General features: G+C 42.9%; 1 protein-coding gene across 1 annotated transcript in view; it reads left to right on the forward strand.

Moving 5' to 3' along the window:
* tsnare1 (T-SNARE Domain Containing 1) overlaps positions 1 to 18,161 on the forward strand; it is a 380,158-nt gene that overhangs the window by 77,749 nt on the left and 284,248 nt on the right. Inside the window, exon 2 of the mRNA XM_075466546.1 lies at positions 9,215 to 9,336. Within this exon, the coding sequence (XP_075322661.1) occupies positions 9,252 to 9,336 (85 nt within the window). The 5' untranslated portion in view covers positions 9,215 to 9,251. The remainder of the gene's footprint in view (positions 1 to 9,214; positions 9,337 to 18,161) is intronic.

Consider the following 18,161-nt stretch of genomic DNA (forward strand, 5'->3'; position numbering starts at 1 on the left):
GTCCAGCCAGTTAGCTGAGTGAAGTAGCTAACGCTTAACACAGAGTATTGTTTTTCTAGCTGCAGTTTCATAGATTCGGGCTTATGTCTTTATTTTGTCTAGTTGTTTTTAAATGCACAATCAGGGTGCTTGCGCAAGTCTTGAAAGTCTTAATAAGTATGGAATTTTGAAGCACTGTTTTCCAGACCTTGAAAAGTCTTGAATTTTGTGTGAAAGTCTTAATAAAGTATGGAAAATAAATGTATGGTAGAATTTTACAGTATGCTCAAAGGCATTGTGAAATGAGAAATAGGAAGGTAGGCTGGTCACGTACTGTATTAGCCTAATGGGATGAGATGTGAGTGAAGAGACTGAATTCTACATCCATTCATTTTTTTTACAGATAGTTTTTGTGACAATTGTTTGATGTGAAATTCATGTACTTGTGATTTTCATGTTTTGAGACGTTTTCATCAGTAAAAGCATAATTTACTGTGAATAATGCATTTGTTCATTGAATACTAGCCTATAAAAATTAACATTTCTAATAAACACAGTTGGTACAATCTCAACCAATGAAGTAGGCAGCAGGCACACAAGTTACAAGTACATAAAGTTAAGGTCTTGGGGAAAAAAAGTATCAGTTTTAAAAAAGTCTGGAATTTTAATTTGGAAAAAGAGCAAGCACCCTGACAATGGTTGAAGGAGGAGAGGACATGGGTTTTTATCTTGGATTTGCTGACAAAGCCTTTTTCACGAAGGGTCAGCCAGCCTGGTCTCAGCCAGCCTGGTCTCAGTCAGAGAAAGGATTTGTGTAGCACTTTGTGTGTCTTAAATGTTCTTAGTGTTTCGTTGTAGTTTAGTTTCAAAAGTCTCTTTGGAGCATTATGTATTAATAGAAAATGAGCAAAGACAGACTACGGAGGATGTATACAGTCATCTGTCTCTCTTCATCTCTTTGATTGACTGTGGTTTGCTGGTGGTTATTTTGTGACTGCCAGGTTTATTGTACTATAACTTTGTGGAGGAGAATAATAGACAAACTTCATCTTGATACAGTCCGAGTTAATGGATATATATTCTCACGATTTCTTGGTTTAGATCATTTAATCTATTTATTTTAGGTATAAATGATGTTGGGATTCAGTTGTGAGTGTGTTTGCTTGAACATGCGTTTAAGCCCAGTGAGCTGGTTGTTGCCTATATTCTATTTGTTTCCGTTGCTTGCTGATTGGATAAGAAAATTCACTGGTTGTTATGAATTTTCTCTCGTTTCTTTGATAATGGGCGGCCGTGGCTCAGTGGTTAGAGTCGGTCGTCCAATAACCGGAAGGTTGGCGGTGAAACTGACAGCTGGAGGGGTGTCAGTCCACCTCCTTATCACAGCCGAGGTGCCCTTGAGCAAGGCACCGCACCCCCATGCTCCCCGGGCGCTGTGAATGGCTGCCCACCGCTCCAGTGTATGGCATCTGTCTCTATGAGTGTGTGACCCTGTGCATGAGTGTGTCCACAGGTGCCAACCTGGATGGGTTAAAAGCAGAGGACAAATTTTGTGTGTACGGATGTGTGCGTGACAATAAATCTGATTTTAATTCATTAAAAATCTTAATAATGACATCGTTTTCGAATTTGTGCTGTTTGTGATGTAGCGTCCTGTCCAGTAGCATAATAGAGTCTCTCCAGTTAGTTCCTGTAATTCTTGCATGTTATGAATGTTCAGCCAAATCAGTTCCACTCGATAAAAAGGTTACTGTTTGTTTGAAGATAAAGAGTTTACTGTAAATTACATTCATATATAGCTAGTGAGTTTGCCTTGTCCTTAAAGACCGCCTCAGTGTTGCATTCTTTTTCATATCTCAGAAATAGTGTTGGCTTATTTCTACTTGTACAAAAATCTACAACTGTCTCCTTTGTGATTAGCACGGTGGCGTGGTGGTTAGCACAGTCAAGTGGTGGTTAGCACGGTGGCGTGGTGGTTAGCACGGTGATGTGGTGGTTAGCACGGTGGAGTGGTGGTCAGCACGGTGATGTGGTGGTCAGCACGGTGGAGTGGTGGTCAGCACGGTGGAGTGGTGGTTAGCACGGTGATGTGGTGGTCAGCACGGTGGAGTGGTGGTTAGCATGGTGATGTGGTGGTTAGCACGGTGGAGTGGTGGTCAGCACGGTGATGTGGTGGTCAGCACGGTGGTGTGGTGGTCAGCACGGTGGAGTGGTGGTTAGCATGGTGGTGTGGTAGTTAGCACAGTCAAGTGGTGGTTAGCATTGTCATTAGCAATCTCATTGTCCTTAGAAGTGAGTGTGGCCCTGTGATGGACTGGCGACCTGTCCAGGGTGTACCCTGCCTCTTGCCCGATGACCGCTGGGATAGGCTCCAGCCCCCCCGCGACCCGACTGACGGATTAAGCGGGAATACAAAATGGATGGATGGATGTCTCCTTTGTCTTTTTCACATTTAAGATGAGGTAATTGTTCCCACTCCATGCCACGAAGAGGTGAACCACTTCTCTGCCCTCAGCCTTTGGTTAACTGTTGATGCACAACATCCCGCATTGCTGTTCAGCACAGGCCTACACCATCTGGACCTTCAGCCTTATTCCAGTTCAGTCTCTGCACCCACCTCTTCACCTGAATACTGGAGACAGACACGCTGGAGGGGAAGGCAGAGTACGTCTCGGTACGTCTCGATGTGGGGTGATTGCTTGTGAAGCTGTGTCCATGACTGAGGGTCAAGGTGACGCTGTAGAAATGGGACTGGGAAGCTGTAGGTTGACGGAGAGTGTGTGCGTGGAAGGGGAGGAGAATGTTTAATATCTTCAGTTTAATGACTCCGCCTGATCCCCCAGCACCTTAATGTCTGGGATCTTTTTCATCCATGACCACACATCATGCACCTTGTTTCTCTGGAGCTTGCTTTACGCTTACTCGTGTACAACTGTACAGCTGGAGCTCAGGAGGAAGAGCGATTGTCTGCATGTATGTGTGAATGAGTGAAAGTGATTGGTTGTAAAAGCACCATTCAAATTGGTAAAGAACCTCATTGTCATGGTTGGATTATATGCTGTACACAAAGGGTGATGTTATCTGTTCAGCGCTCAGTGATGGCAGTGGTATATTTCCATGTTTTTCCAGAAAACATTCCATTCTGGAACCTCAAAGCACACCTTTCAAGATTCTATGACTTTCTGACCACCTTCTTACAGTTATTTTGGTTTGAGGGTGCTTAGCTATGGATGTGTAGATGGAAGTGGGAAGTACCATACTATGGTCTGCTTTTGCATCCCATTTAATTAATTTAGCGAATGCTGAAATATTGGAATGTAATACTTTCTAAAGCAACTTACAAATGAGAAACACATGTGGAGGCAATATGGGGTACAGCATCTTAGTTGAGGATACTTCAACATCTGCGATCAAACCAGCAACCTTTCATTGAAAGATGACCACTCTACCCCCGGAGCTGCATCTGCTAATGTGTGCAAGACTAACCTTTGCATAGAATTAATCTAGCGTTTTATTTTCTCTGATGGTAGCTGTTGCTAAGCCTTTGAAAAGTTGGAAATTCAAAGCTCTCTAGCGATCTAGGTCTCTATTTTGACCTAGGATTACACCATCAGTTAACAAGCACAGCAATACCTCCTCCTTTACTTTTGTTGCCAAGACAAGGGATTTCTACAAAGTCAGGGGATTCATATGGCTGAAAGCTGACAGTGAGTGGGGCCTGTCTCGGTATTCTCAGATAATACATGCACATTCTGTCATCTGTGAGAAGAGTTCAGAACAATCTTTAAGATCTGAATTCAGTAAATATTGTTGAACTTATTTGCAAAAAAAGCTTATCCATTCAATGAATCAAAAGACAACGTAAACAATACCAATACCTGAAAAGGCACTTAAAGGGAGCAAACATCCACGATGATTAAACTGATGCATGTTTGGACATGTAAGCATATCATATGATATCTATTATATATATGAGAGTATTAACTAAATGAACATCCTGCATGCAGTGAGACGTACACAAATGAAAATAAAAAGAATACAAAACTGATTTAGTAAATTTATGTCAACTGAAACAGCTTCTTTTTATCGCCTCAGTGACCAGATGTTTGATTGAAGATTATTTGTATGCAGCCCTGTATTTCCCCACTAAAGTAAATGTCAGATTTTTCCAATGTAAGGCTAACATACAGTCAAGGTAGCACTTGCCTGAATCGATCTGGAAATAATCGTTCAATCAAAACTTCAAAGGAGAGGAGAGGTCGACCAAATATTTCTTATCTATTCATTTACTCACTGATAGCCTATATCAAGAAGACAGAGGATGTAGGAGGAGTTCTTAGAATCCCTGCTGGGTTTTATGATCCGAGGGTCCTGCTTGATACTTGTTTGTCCTTTCATCAACAAATCTTGCAAAGCAGCTCTTTATTACATCCATTTTATAATTCTTATCTAGCCAGTGTCTCTGTTGGTAAAATCCCCGGCAGTTAGAAAGCGCTCTATGATTGTCTTGTCTCCGCTTTTCCCCAGTTTTGACATTCCCGACGATGGTGATATAATCTGTGTCCTTGGAATGTTTTAACAACAAGACCAGTCTTTAATTAGGAATAAGTTGATCTCGTTATTAATTGATCTATTATCAGATCTTTAAAACCAGTTTATGCTCCTTCAGCCGTTTCTCGGTGAAACGCAGAATACAGCATCCCAGAAGTAGAAATCACTCATGCAGCACAGCTTCTAAAACTAGCAAGAAAAAATTTCTGGAAAACAAAAGAAAATCAAACAAAACAGATATATACAGAACAAAACCTAAGAAAATGTCAACATGATACAAAGTTGAACCCAATACGATTGGAGCTACTGCAAAGTGCTCCCACCACTGCAAGCCAGCATTGTTCCAACATAAAGAAATGCATTTCTATTCTAATGGTATAAACTTCCCTGCAGCAAACTCAAGGGTCATTTTAGCATCAGTGTTGTTCCTGGAACAAAACAACACGAACAATACGAGGGGAAAGGCATAAATAGTTGTTCTCCCTGGTGGTCATTTTCATAGAAGACGTTAAAGTATGTATGAAATACTATGCATGCAAGTTCAAATCATAGTGATCCGTTTCACTGCCAGGCTCAGAGTTTGTCAGCCTTATTTCCTATCTGTTGATCCAACTTCCCAGCACAAAAGTTTGAGGTTGAGATTTTGGACACGTCAGAGATTGTGGTGACTCCCACAGGAGTGGAATGGACTTCCAGTTGAGTAGCACAATGTAGAAAGAAGGAGTTACACCTCCTTTCCTCCAGAACTTGCTTCTAGCATATTAAAAAAAATTATTTCAGAAAGAGTTCATACCTCCTCCTTTACATACAGCTAAGTCTGAAACATGACACACAACAGAATAAACAACTTTATTCATATAATCACTAGGGATGGGAATCGAGAACCGGTTCTTGTTGAGAACCGGTTCCCAGTGTTTCAATTCTTTGGAATCGTTTGGCGATTTTGCAATCGATTCCAGTGGGCGCGAATGACGTCACCACGCAACGTTGCGTGGCGAGTCCAGCGCAGCCAGCAGTCAACAGTAAACATGGCGCCCAAGCGGTACAAACGCTTGAAAGTTTGGTTACACATCCCTAAAAAAGACGACAACAGGGCAACTTGCAAAGTGAATATTTCACCAAAGGGAGGAAATACTACCAACATGCAATAACTATGAATGAATGATTAACGTCGGTGAATCTGAACCCAGCAACGTTAGCAATGTTAGCATGTCCTCGGCTAACCTAAACAAAGTTAATGCTAATCGACCGGTTTGTTGTCCTTTTTCTCCAAATGAGAATCGATAAGGGAACCGATAAAGAACCGAATTGTTAAGCAGAATCGAAAATGGAATTGGAATCGTAAAACTCTTATCAATTCCCATCCCTAATAATCACACACATGGCTGATGGTCAAATCTTTAGGAAAATAAACTTTGTCAGTGGCTGCATTCCCTCCCCACCTACCTGTGTTTAATCACCTGAACTTCACCAGTTGATCAAAGGTTAGTTCCAACCAAATAAGAAAACACCAGATTTGCAGTGAAAAAGCGTGCAGCCACACTTTCATAGTCTCTCCCTCTGTTCTGTTCCATTGCTTGTTCGTTGCTTATTTTAGAAAGTGTTTTTCACTGTTCCTTTCTGCATCACTTTTCTGCTTCAGCCTGTCATGTTTAACGTCTTCCATGAGCCTAGCGTGGATGAGGGTAAACTGGATATAGTCCCCACACACACACTTAATAGCCCGATTCTTTCATTGGAAGTCCAAGAACAAGCTGGAGAAATCTTGAGTGAAACAAAGTATTTATTTAGGTCACATGTAAAGTACGGCGGCGCTGGACTACTGCAGGAAACCTGTCAGCCCGAGCCCCGATATCCGGAAACATTTCATATTTATGTTCACCTTTATCTCACACCGGTTGGACTCACCAAGAACCAGGCCAACAGGCCAACCACCGCCCACGTCATGTTCTTTGGATGAGATAAACAACGTGTGTGTGTGTGTGTGTGTGTGTGTGTGTGTGTTTCAGGCGTGTATCTACTGTCCCAGACCTATCTGACCTCATAGAGACGCTTTATCTGACCCAGTTATTTGATCCCGCTGCGCCATCTTAAACTCTTGGACCATTTAAGGTCATCCATTGTGTAGTATGAACAGAGTGGAAAAGTACCAAATAGGAACATGGGTTATTTAGTAAAATACAGAATATGGATTCATAATGTCTAAGAACAAAGCTAATTATAACACACTGAACTCATTTTTAAAGATATGGTTTATGGTGAATGAAAGAAGGGTTTCATGGCCTCAGTTGCAGCCATAGAAACAATGCTGCAACAGTGGGCTGGGATACAGAGGGCAGGGCAAAGTCTGATAACACCACCAAATCCATGCTTTCATATGCATATGATCGGGTTAAAGAACTGACACAGCTGTCCATCACACTGGCTATCAATGCTCCAGTAATCTCAATTTCCCCTTGTTTGAGAAACGAGGTAAACGCGTGGGGGAATTCTAATGTGACAGAGTGAAAGTATGAGCTTTATTTAGTGACGGTGGACACGAACGTGCATCGCTGACTGCTTCGTGCCAGCACATCAGCGCATTGCACGTTCACACTTCAGAGGGGATAAGAAGCACAGTCACTGCGTTGGAAATCAAGCAGGGTGAAGATTGTTTATGGACTGCCAAAAGTAATTAATCTTCCTTCTCCGTGAAAATTAATCGGATTAAACCTTCTCGTGGCCCAGTGAATTTTTCTCTGTGTAAAACGCAGACACCGAATCTCCGTCCTTCTTAGCTCCCATAATGCCGTAGCTGAAGGCTGGATTCACTGGTTTCTCTGCAACAATGCACAGCACAGGGACTCTGGAGCGTAATCACATTCTCCTGCTTGTCTGAATTCTCGTCTTTCACGGTTGGGGAAAAGCTTTGGCCACTTGACCAGAATCATACTCTGACCTTTAGGAGAGATACTGAAGAGGAGCTCTGAGAGAGATTTGTTGATTGGTTTCATCTGTGTGTCTCTGGCCGCAGGTCAAACACATGTTCTCATGATTATCTGACCTTTCTGCAGCATTCTGATTAGTATTCTGTGCCCTCTGTGCCTCCTCTCGTATAAATGGGTTATCGGTTAAAATCCTAAGGAGGCTGACCGTGAAATGCTCACTGGTCACTTAAGCCCACGGATGTGTGTTGGCTCCAGCTGCTCCAGTTGCTGTCCTGTTCAGATCCACAGTCACATGTAACAGTGACCGTGCAGGAACAAAAATATGCTGGAAAATAAACCCTGTCAGATCATGTGCTGACCCAGTTAGGTTCAAACATTTAAATCCCTAAATGTGCAGTCTGTTGAAAAAGTCACCCCCTGAACTTTTGTCACATTACGACTTTGTTCAGTTAAAGTTTTTGTTTTAATAATTTCTTTTTGCACAAGAGGATTTGCTCCTTTTGTGTTAATTGATTGGGTGGGTAGCAGCAGGTGGGAAGCTGCAGAGAAGTGTGTCAGACTACAACTCTGCATCCTGGTCTGAGCCCTGGGTTGTCATGTTTTAGGGTGACAAATAAATTGGTCCATATTTCTAGAAATGAGAGCCGCTCCTTCCAAAGTGGGATGGATGCCGTGTCTCCACATCAGACCAGGTTTTCTCCAGAAAGATTGCCAATTATCTATGTAGCCCACGTTGTTAGCTGGACACCATCTAGACAACCAGCGATTGTAGGACGACATGCGGCTAAACATGTCATCACTGGTCAGATTTGGCAGGGGTCCAGAGAAAACTGCAAGTTTCATTACCGCCGACGTGAATAACTACTTTACTGTATTCATGCACCAGCATATGTTAACAGGAATTTCACTGCTGTGCATGAAAGTTTTTTTTCACAACTACAGTTGTGAGCTAGAGCAAGTGTTCAATAGTGTACATGAAGTATTTTCAGTAGTTTATATGAAAGCTTTTCAGTCAAATAGGAAGAGGTTTCATCTTAACAGCATGGCTATCCCAGAGTTGGTATGTTTAGCTCAGCGTGCACTTTATGCTCTTAAGTAAGGCCGCTGGCTCTGTTACGCTTTCTGTCGGCTGCCGAGCAGACGCCAGTGTTCTGATGTCAGTCTTCTGACGTGCACACTTAGCTGACCACACCGACTTCTGTTTCAAAAGATAACTTATGAAACACCTTCTGTTTTAAGTGAAAACATCTGAAAATATTTCAGTAGCTTATATGAAAAGTTGTTTTCGTCATATGAAAAGTGTTCACTCGTTTATATGAGAGCTGGTCATATAATGTCCCTTGTGGCTCTCCATCAACATTGTGAAGCTTAGGTTCTTACAAAGATGGGCCCTCAAGGTGGTCCTAAGAGGGTCTCTTAAATGGGTGACATCAGAGATAGCTCATCCATTTTTGTCTTGTGTTATATATATATTCATTTATTTATTAATTTTTATTTTTTTTTTTTGCTTGATTGTGAACACTTCTTTCTCACTGATAAACACGGCAGTAGTCTGTATTTGACAGAAATCAGTGATAATCTCTTCTAAAATGTCCATTACCAGCCCCAGGATCTCTGTCTTCAGACATGATACAACCCATATTTACTTTCCTCTCTCACTGTCTGTGTTGGGAACGCATTCATTCGAAGGCAGGCAGACTGTAAGTGCAAATAAATAGTTTTCTTTCGTTTGATTCCTGTCACTTTCTCCTCCCCAGACACCTGCAGCTGACACACCACAACAAATCAGGCAGAATGTCGTATGGGTCCATAGATGGGAACTCCTTTGGCAGTCGGAACCCATTTGGAGGCCCTACGAGGCAGGGCTACCAGCCAGTAGGTAAGGACCAGTACCGATTTCTTTCATGAAAGCGCCGCCTCGTACTGCTCCTCACATAGAATTAAGCCTCAGGCTTCACTCCCACAAACAAATGATACCCCCCCCCCCCCCCCCCCCGCCCCCCATAAAGTTCATCCAAAAGTTCAGGCTCAACATGTAGAGCAGTTTTCCACCAATCACAGGGTCATGGTTTAGTCTAGTGAAAACCTACAAAGACAGAAGAAGGTATTTTTTATTCATACACAGAAAGGATTTAGAATCCGAAGCATGATGAGTGCTTCTTGGTTGAGAAAAACAACCTCTAAACAATATGCTGACATAAAATATCACTATGTAAAGTGATGTGGTGAGCAGAACACATCCAGCAGATGTGCAGGAACTAAAAGATTTATTTGGGCTTGTGTGTAATGCAGCGGGATTCTTTTAAGTCCATTATTTAGTTGAATTTCAAGAGGAGGTGAATCCTTAAGCGGGATAAAGTAGTGTGCGAGACAGCAAGTTCTCCGGCCACAATTATCATACATATGGTTTGTTCATCCCGACTTATCAGACATGAGCCTTTTTTACACGTGCACTGGAGTCCTAAAGTCTAGCCCATGTTTTGAAAATGAACACTTGACAAGAAACAGTTAAAAGTTTCAGTTTACACATGTTAAAACTAGGGCTGGGCAAGTTATTAACTCGTTATTATCGCGTTAACACATTCATTATTTAACGCTGATAAATATTTTATTAGCTGCAGCGAGGACTATAGCCTCTGTACATGGGGCGCCTGCTCAACCCACTACGCCACGGACCCCCCCTGTTTAATTATTTATTTTATTATTATAAAAGTCTGTTGCTCACAGGCTTTTATTTTGTAAAAGTCTGTTGCTGTCTGCTGTGGAACAGGAAAAGAAAGTAATCGGCGGATCCACCAAACATGGAGAAGGGTACGGAACTTTTACTCGGCCATTTTCATGTTAAAGTACTTCCAGACGGCGGAGTCGACAGAACCAAAGTCATCTGTAAACACTGCCAAGTTGAATTGTCTTCTCAGCGTAGTAGTTCCAGTCTAAAATATCACTTAAAGGCAAAACACACAACTGATAGCAGCAAGTCATTCAAGGAAACAGACAGTGGAGCGAGGCTTCTACATAAAAACTACAGAAAGATGCTGGTGTTAACACATTGACTCCCAAGTCACGTAAAACTACGTTTTTACTGCCCATGCGTTGGCTCCCACATGGTAAAAATACGTTTTTACGTTTTTTTTTTTATGGATTCTGAATCTATACATTCTAATGCACATTCTGTGTGATTTTTGTAATTATGTGATGAACAGAACTGGCATAGATGGCAGTCAAAAACTGGTGTCATCATCTGGACATTTTGATCATTACGCCAATGGCTTTGTGTCAACTCAAGAACAATTTTGATAACGCTGCATTGATTGTTGTGCATTTCCGCATTTTGTCCAATCGCACGTGTCGGTTTCCAGAGGGTGACGGTAAAGTAACATAAACAAACAACAAGAAGGAGAAGAAGACACGCGACAAGTCTAAGGAGGCGGTCTTATGAACAGGTTAGCTTTGCAACATGCGACACGACGCAAATCCTCTGACCCGGATATGTAAGTATCTAAAGTGCCACAGGCTGAAAGAGCGCACCTTTCACAAAGCCCCGATATCTCAGTTTGTTGTTGATTTTGGTGGATACCCACCTTGGTTTAGCTAAGGATAGCTCGCTAATGGCGGCACCTAGAGACACGCAGTTTTGACCCACAAAGAGTTTAAAGTCTCAGCTTTCAAACGAGCCATAACATGTTTCAGTGGCCCTATCACATAATATGCTGTGACTGTACAAAAAACGTCAAAAAATGGTTTAGAACGCTGGGATTCTACGACATAATTCTGTAAAAACCGCCGGTATTCAATGTGTTAAAAGTGTATTTGCACAACAAATGTTATGGCACTTTCATCCATATGGCAGCACATTTAAAATAAAACTAAATGCTAAAGGCTATACACTACTTTTGAATTCATTTTTGGATTCTGCGTACAAATGCGATTAATCGTGATCAATCAGGGAAATCATGTGATTAATTAGATTAAACATTTTAATCGTTGCCCAGCCTTATAGTTAAAACTGATCAAGTTCATGTTTATAGTTGACCATAAGAACTTCTTAACTAAGCTTCCAATCCCCAAAATGAACTAGTTCTCATTTTTTCTCATTTTTATTAAGAGCTCCTCTGAATTTTCCTTGTTGGACGTAATGTTATGGAGTGCTCAGAGGAGCGTGGAACGTGGGCCCCAAGGCCATGTGAACAGACAGGAACATATCTGCATTTATTTATTCAATAAGAAACCATCAAAAAGGAAAACTGATAAACCTTGCCTACTTTATTTGATCATTTTCACAAACAGGTGAAAATACATTAGCCAGCAGAGGCCAAATGAAAAACGCTTCAGTCTCACACAACACAGTAAAGGTCATTTCAGCGGCAGGTAAAAACAGAATGAAAAGAAAGAAACAGAACAGAGCAGCGGCTGTAAGAGCAAATCTGGTGTGGGAGCATCCTGACAGGCACAATCCTGCTTGGTGCCAGTGCAGGACACAGATGAGGACACAGATGAGGACAGAGTGTGGCCAGGCGGCTCTCTGCTCCAAAGCCAAGTTCACCTCACATCACAGGTGCTCACCTCTGGCTCTCCGCTGGGCAAAGTCATCCAGCTGGCAGGCCTCCTTTTTCACTCCTTCTGCTTCGCTGCTGAAAGCTCCTCTCGTACCTTTGGTCAGATTCTGTCTGCTTGCTGTGGGAGTTCTGCTGCGTAGCTCTACACGTCTGTGATGTCACACGTCTGTCACATGTCTGTCACACTTCTGTCACTGTCATGTCTCAGTCAGGTTCTGTGTATGAATTATATGTCTAGTCTTTAGTTTAGACATTTCTTCACCTTTTTCATCAGTTCCCTCCGGTCCGGTCATTAGCTCCACCCCCTTCACCTGTGTTCATTACCGTCAGCTCCACCCCTTCACCTGTGTTCATTACCGTCAGCTCCACCCCCTTCACCTGTGTTGATTAGCTCCACCCCTTTCACCTGTGTTCATTACCATCAGCTCCACCCCTTCACCTGTGTTCATTACCGTCAGCTCCACCCCCTTCACCTGTTTTCATTACCGTCAGCTCCACCCCTTTCACCTGTGTTCATTACCGTCAGCTCCACCCCCTTCACCTGTGTTCATTACCGTCAGCTCCACCCCCTTCACCTGTGTTCATTACCGTCAGCTCCACCCCCTTCACCTGTGTTCATTACCATCAGCTCCACCCCTTCACCTGTGTTCATTACCGTCAGCTCCACCCCCTTCACCTGTGTTCATTACCGTCAGCTCCACCCCCTTCACCTGTGTTCATCAGCTCCACCCTCTTCACCTGTGTTCATTACCATCAGCTCCACCCCTTCACCTGTGTTCATTACCGTCAGCTCCACCCCCTTCACCTGTGTTCATTACCATCAGCTCCACCCCCTTCACCTGTGTTCATTAACATTAGCTCCACCCCCTTCACCTGTGTTCATTACCGTCAGCTCCACCCCCTTCACCTGTGTTCATTACCATCAGCCACCCCCTTCACCTGTGTTCATTACCGTCAGCTCCACCCCCTTCACCTGTGTTCATTACCGTCAGCTCCACCCCCTTTACCTGTGTTCATTACCATCAGCTCCACCCCCTTCACCTGTGTTCATTACATCAGCTCCACCCCTTCACCTGTGTTCATTACCATCAGCTCCACCCCTTCACCTGTGTTCATTACCATCAGCTCCACCCCCTTCACCTGTGTTCATTACCATCAGCTCCACCCCTTCACCTGTGTTCATTACCATCAGCTCCACCCCTTCACCTGTGTTCATTACCGTCAGCTCCACCCCCTTCACCTGTGTTCATTACCGTCAGCTCCACCCCCTTCACCTGTGTTCATTACCGTCAGCTCCACCCCTTCACCTGTGTTCATTACCGTCAGCTCCACCCCCTTCACCTGTGTTCATTACCGTCAGCTCCACCCCCTTCACCTGTGTTCATTACCGTCAGCTCCACCCCTTCACCTGTGTTCATTACCGTCAGCTCCACCCCCTTCACCTGTGTTCATTACCGTCAGCTCCACCCCCTTCACCTGTGTTCATTACCGTCAGCTCCACCCCTTCACCTGTGTTCATTACCATCAGCTCCACCCCCTTCACCTGTGTTCATTACCGTCAGCTCCACCCCCTTCACCTGTGTTCATTACCGTCAGCTCCACCCCCTTCACCTGTGTTCATTAGCTCCACCCCTTTCACCTGTGTTCATTACCATCAGCTCCACCCCTTCATCTGTGTTCATTACCGTCAGCTCCACCCCCTTCACCTGTGTTCATTACCGTCAGCTCCACCCCCTTCACCTGTGTTCATTACCGTCAGCTCCACCCCCTTCACCTGTGTTCATTACCGTCAGCTCCACCCCTTCACCTGTGTTCATTACCGTCAGCTCCACCCCCTTCACCTGTGTTCATTACCATCAGCTCCACCCCTTCACCTGTGTTCATTACCGTCAGCTCCACCCCCTTCACCTGTGTTCATCAGCTCCATCCCTTCACCTGTGTTCATTACCATCAGCTCCACCCCCTTCACCTGTGTTCATTACCATCAGCTCCACCCCCTTCACCTGTGTTCATTAACATTAGCTCCACCCCCTTCACCTGTGTTCATTAACATTAACTCCACCCCCTTCAACTGTGTTCATTACCATCAGCTCCACCCCCTTCACCTGTGTTCATTACCATCAGCTCCACCCCTTCACCTGTGTTCATTACCATCAGCTCCACCCCTTTCACCTGTGTTCATTACCATCAGCTCCACCCCATCACCTGTGTTCAGTACCGTCAGCTCCACCCCTTTCACCTGTGTTCATTACCATCAGCTCCACCCCATCACCTGTGTTCATTAGCTCCACCCCTTCACCTGTGTTCATTACCATCAGCTCCACCCCTTCACCTGTGTTCATTACCGTCAGCTCCACCCCTTCACCTGTGTTCATCAGCTCCACCCCTTCACCTGTGTTCATTACCATCAGCTCCACCCCCTTCACCTGTGTTCATTACCATCAGCTCCACCCCTTCACCTGTGTTCATCAGCTGCACCCCTTCACCTGTGTTCATTACATCAGCTCCACCCCTTCACCTGTGTTCATTAACATTAGCTCCACCCCCTTCACCTGTGTTCATTAACATTAACTCCACCCCCTTCACCTGTGTTCATTACATCAGCTCCACCCCTTTCACCTGTGTTCATTACCATCAGCTCCACCCCTTCACCTGTGTTCATTACCATCAGCTCCACCCCTTTCACCTGTGTTCATTACCATCAGCTCCACCCCATCACCTGTGTTCATTACCGTCAGCTCCACCCCTTTCACCTGTGTTCATTACCATCAGCTCCACCCCATCACCTGTGTTCATTAGCTCCACCCCTTCACCTGTGTTCATTACCATCAGCTCCACCCCCTTCACCTGTGTTCATTACCATCAGCTCCACCCACTCACCTGTGTTCATTACCGTCAGCTCCACCCCCTTCACCTGTGTTCATTACCATCAGCTCCACCCACTCACCTGTGTTCATTACCATCAGCTCCACCCCCTTCACCTGTGTTCATCAGCTGCACCCCTTCACCTGTGTTCATTACCATCAGCTCCACCCCCTTCACCTGTGTTCATCAGCTGCACCCCTTCACCTGTGTTCATTACCATCAGCTCCACCCACTCACCTGTGTTCATTACCATCAGCTCCACCCCCTTCACCTGTGTTCATTACCATCAGCTCCACCCACTCACCTGTGTTCATTACCGTCAGCTCCACCCCCTTCACCTGTGTTCATCAGCTGCACCCCTTCACCTGTGCTCATTACCGTCAGCTCCACCCCCTTCACCTGTGTTCATTACCGTCAGCTCCACCACCTTCACCTGTGTTCATTACCATCAGCTCCACCCACTCACCTGTTGGTTCCCAGTAGGTTCATGTTCTTTGTCACCGTCACTCGTGTCTAGCCGAGTTGTCATTCATGTTGCATCAGGTTTGTTCTTGTCCATGTCAGGTTTTCCCCCTCACAGTCATAGTCAGGTTTTTGTTTTTTTCAAGTTTTGCTTTGTTAGTTTAGATTATTTGGAATTCCGGCTTTGCTGCGCTTTATGTTCCAGCTCTGCGGAATAAATCAAGTTTTCATTTGGATATCTGCATCAGGTCTTCCTTCATCACCACCCGTCACACCTTGCTGACAGTAACAACATTTCTTTAATTGTCCTAATGCAGTTGCATAATTGTATATATGATATTAATGTCTGTAACTGGTACAAAAATCATTACAAAGTCTGTGGCTTCCATTACGGTATCCACAGGGTGCATGCAGGCTCAATTCATCGTGACACATTCATTATAGAGAATAACATTGTTCAACGTTGGAGGGAAGAACTATGGTCACTTCACTTTAATCAGTTAAAAACAAGCAGAAAATATGAACTCCACTCATAAACACATCCATTTGAAGATGCTCAGGCACAACACTGGTTCTGGAGATGTTCCGGAGCAGTGGTATGTGCGGTCCCCAACATTTGCACAGTTTTCCACCCAGACCCTGGTAAAATCTTCAGAGCGTCGGCTGGTGAGACTTGCACACATAGCAGTGAATATTCTGTAGCATTTGCTGCTAGTGATTGAGCTGAGTGAATATTTTTCTTTGTGAGAGCTAATTTTGCTCACTAATTTCTCTACGTTTTTTACTCGCTCTTTGTTACTGGATGCATCATTTTACCTCATCTGTGCATCACCTCTAATTGTGTGTGATAAAGGCCTTAATTTGTTGTTGATGAAGATTCTCAGTCATCCAGGTCATGGTAATCCTAATAGGTTGACTAAGGGCAACTGAACTTCTTCACTTCTTCACCTTTATTTGTTGTAATTACCTTCTTAAAGTAAAGTATGTTGTTAAAAACACAAAATATTTTAATTTCTTCCAAATCTTCCAGATTTAAGCATAATATGAACCACACTGCCTACTCTTACTTTATGTGCACAATTAATTCTCCTTTGATAATGATGGGAAATGGCCCGGCACAGAAGTTAAGTTGTAACAACTTTCACTGATATACGAAGAATAAATTTCTTCTATACAAAGAAGAAATTATTAAACATGATTGCTCTACTACATAAAACAAAAGAGTTGATAGATGATTAAGGATTGTACATTCTATATTGTTCTATGATTGTTCCACATCTGACCTACTATGTTGAATTATGGGGGAATGCATGCAAATCATTTTCTCATTCAGTTTTTATTTGACAAAAAAAGAGCCATAAGGATCATTGGTAGAAAGAATTATAGCGAGCATACAAATCCATTATTCCATCAGTTAAAGTTGATGAAATTTCAGGAATTGGTCGACTACAGTATTCTCCAAATAATGTTGAAAGCTCATAAAAATGTATTGCCAATTAACATCCAGAAAAAAATTGAAAAAAGAGAAAGTCTTTATAACTTAAAAGGAACAGAGATATTTAATAAAGCGAGATTCCGAACTAAACTGAAGGAACATTGCATCTCTGTGAGAGGAGTCAGTTTATGGAACAGTCTGAACAAGGAAGAAGCAGCATCAGGTGTATGTATTCACATGCATGTGCACACGTGACTCTGTGTGTACATGTATGTGTGAAAGTATACAGTATATGTTTGTATGGGTTCATAGGTGTATGCAGATATGTGTGTGTATTTATTTGATGTTGAGTAGATGGATGGTCAGCAGCCATCACCTAAACTTATTTTATGCTATTTTATGGTTGTTGTTGTTGTTGTTCTTTTTCCATTTCTTTTTTGCTTGGACACTTATCATAATTTAATCTGTAAAATGATTATTGAAAACGGGGTAGACAACATAAGTTTGCTTCTTTCTGCCCCCTTTCATTCAGTGTTTGCATTATTATTTCTTTTTTTGTTTGTTTATTTGTTTTAACTTTTGATGAATGAAATAAACAAATAAACTAAACTAAACTGATGAGATCGGCGGCAGGACACTTCCTTAAATAATAGACACATTCCATGGTTTGTTGGTGCACTCCGTACAGCGCTTTCAATCATTTACATGGGACAACCACACGAAAAACGTGTTCAGACTAACATAAGACAATTCTTATAGGTAATACACTTAACATGTTTTGGCTTTCTGGTTGAGTTAAAGGGAAAAACACAACAGGTTTGAAAATTCAAAGTGCCTGGCTGGGACTGGAAATGGTCATGGTTTGGGATAAAATACATTCTTTTTACAATGCAAAGATCACCTTTACTGACTCAGCTCAGCTTTGAGCAAACTGCCTGATAATCCTAGTAATTATGTTTAAGACTATGTCGGCATTAAACCACCTAGATTAATTTGACCAGTGACACAACGTGTGTAACAGTTTTTATTGATGAACAGTCTCCCTCTTTATAACAACATCATGATTAAGTTTTTTTGAGAAAGCATGGTGAATAAATATTAGTTTTAACACGATGGCTTCATACTAGGGTGCAAGAAGTTCAGTCACCCACATTCCAACTTCTGCAGCAAGCAATCAGTCAGGTGTTATCAGTAAACACATTTGTGATTCATAAAGAAATGAATAATTCAAGAAATCAGTGCCACAAATACAAGAATGAATGATACAACAAACAGGGTGATTGCATGGAAGACAAGTGATGTATAAATTAAACTCAAAATGTACTTTTTACTTATATTTACATACACTGAGTTCACAGTTTTAGTCAAGTGAGTATTTTGCCTGAC

The sequence above is a fragment of the Odontesthes bonariensis genome, chromosome 5 (assembly GCF_027942865.1).
Source record: "Odontesthes bonariensis isolate fOdoBon6 chromosome 5, fOdoBon6.hap1, whole genome shotgun sequence".
Taxonomy (NCBI): Eukaryota; Metazoa; Chordata; class Actinopteri; order Atheriniformes; family Atherinopsidae; genus Odontesthes; species Odontesthes bonariensis.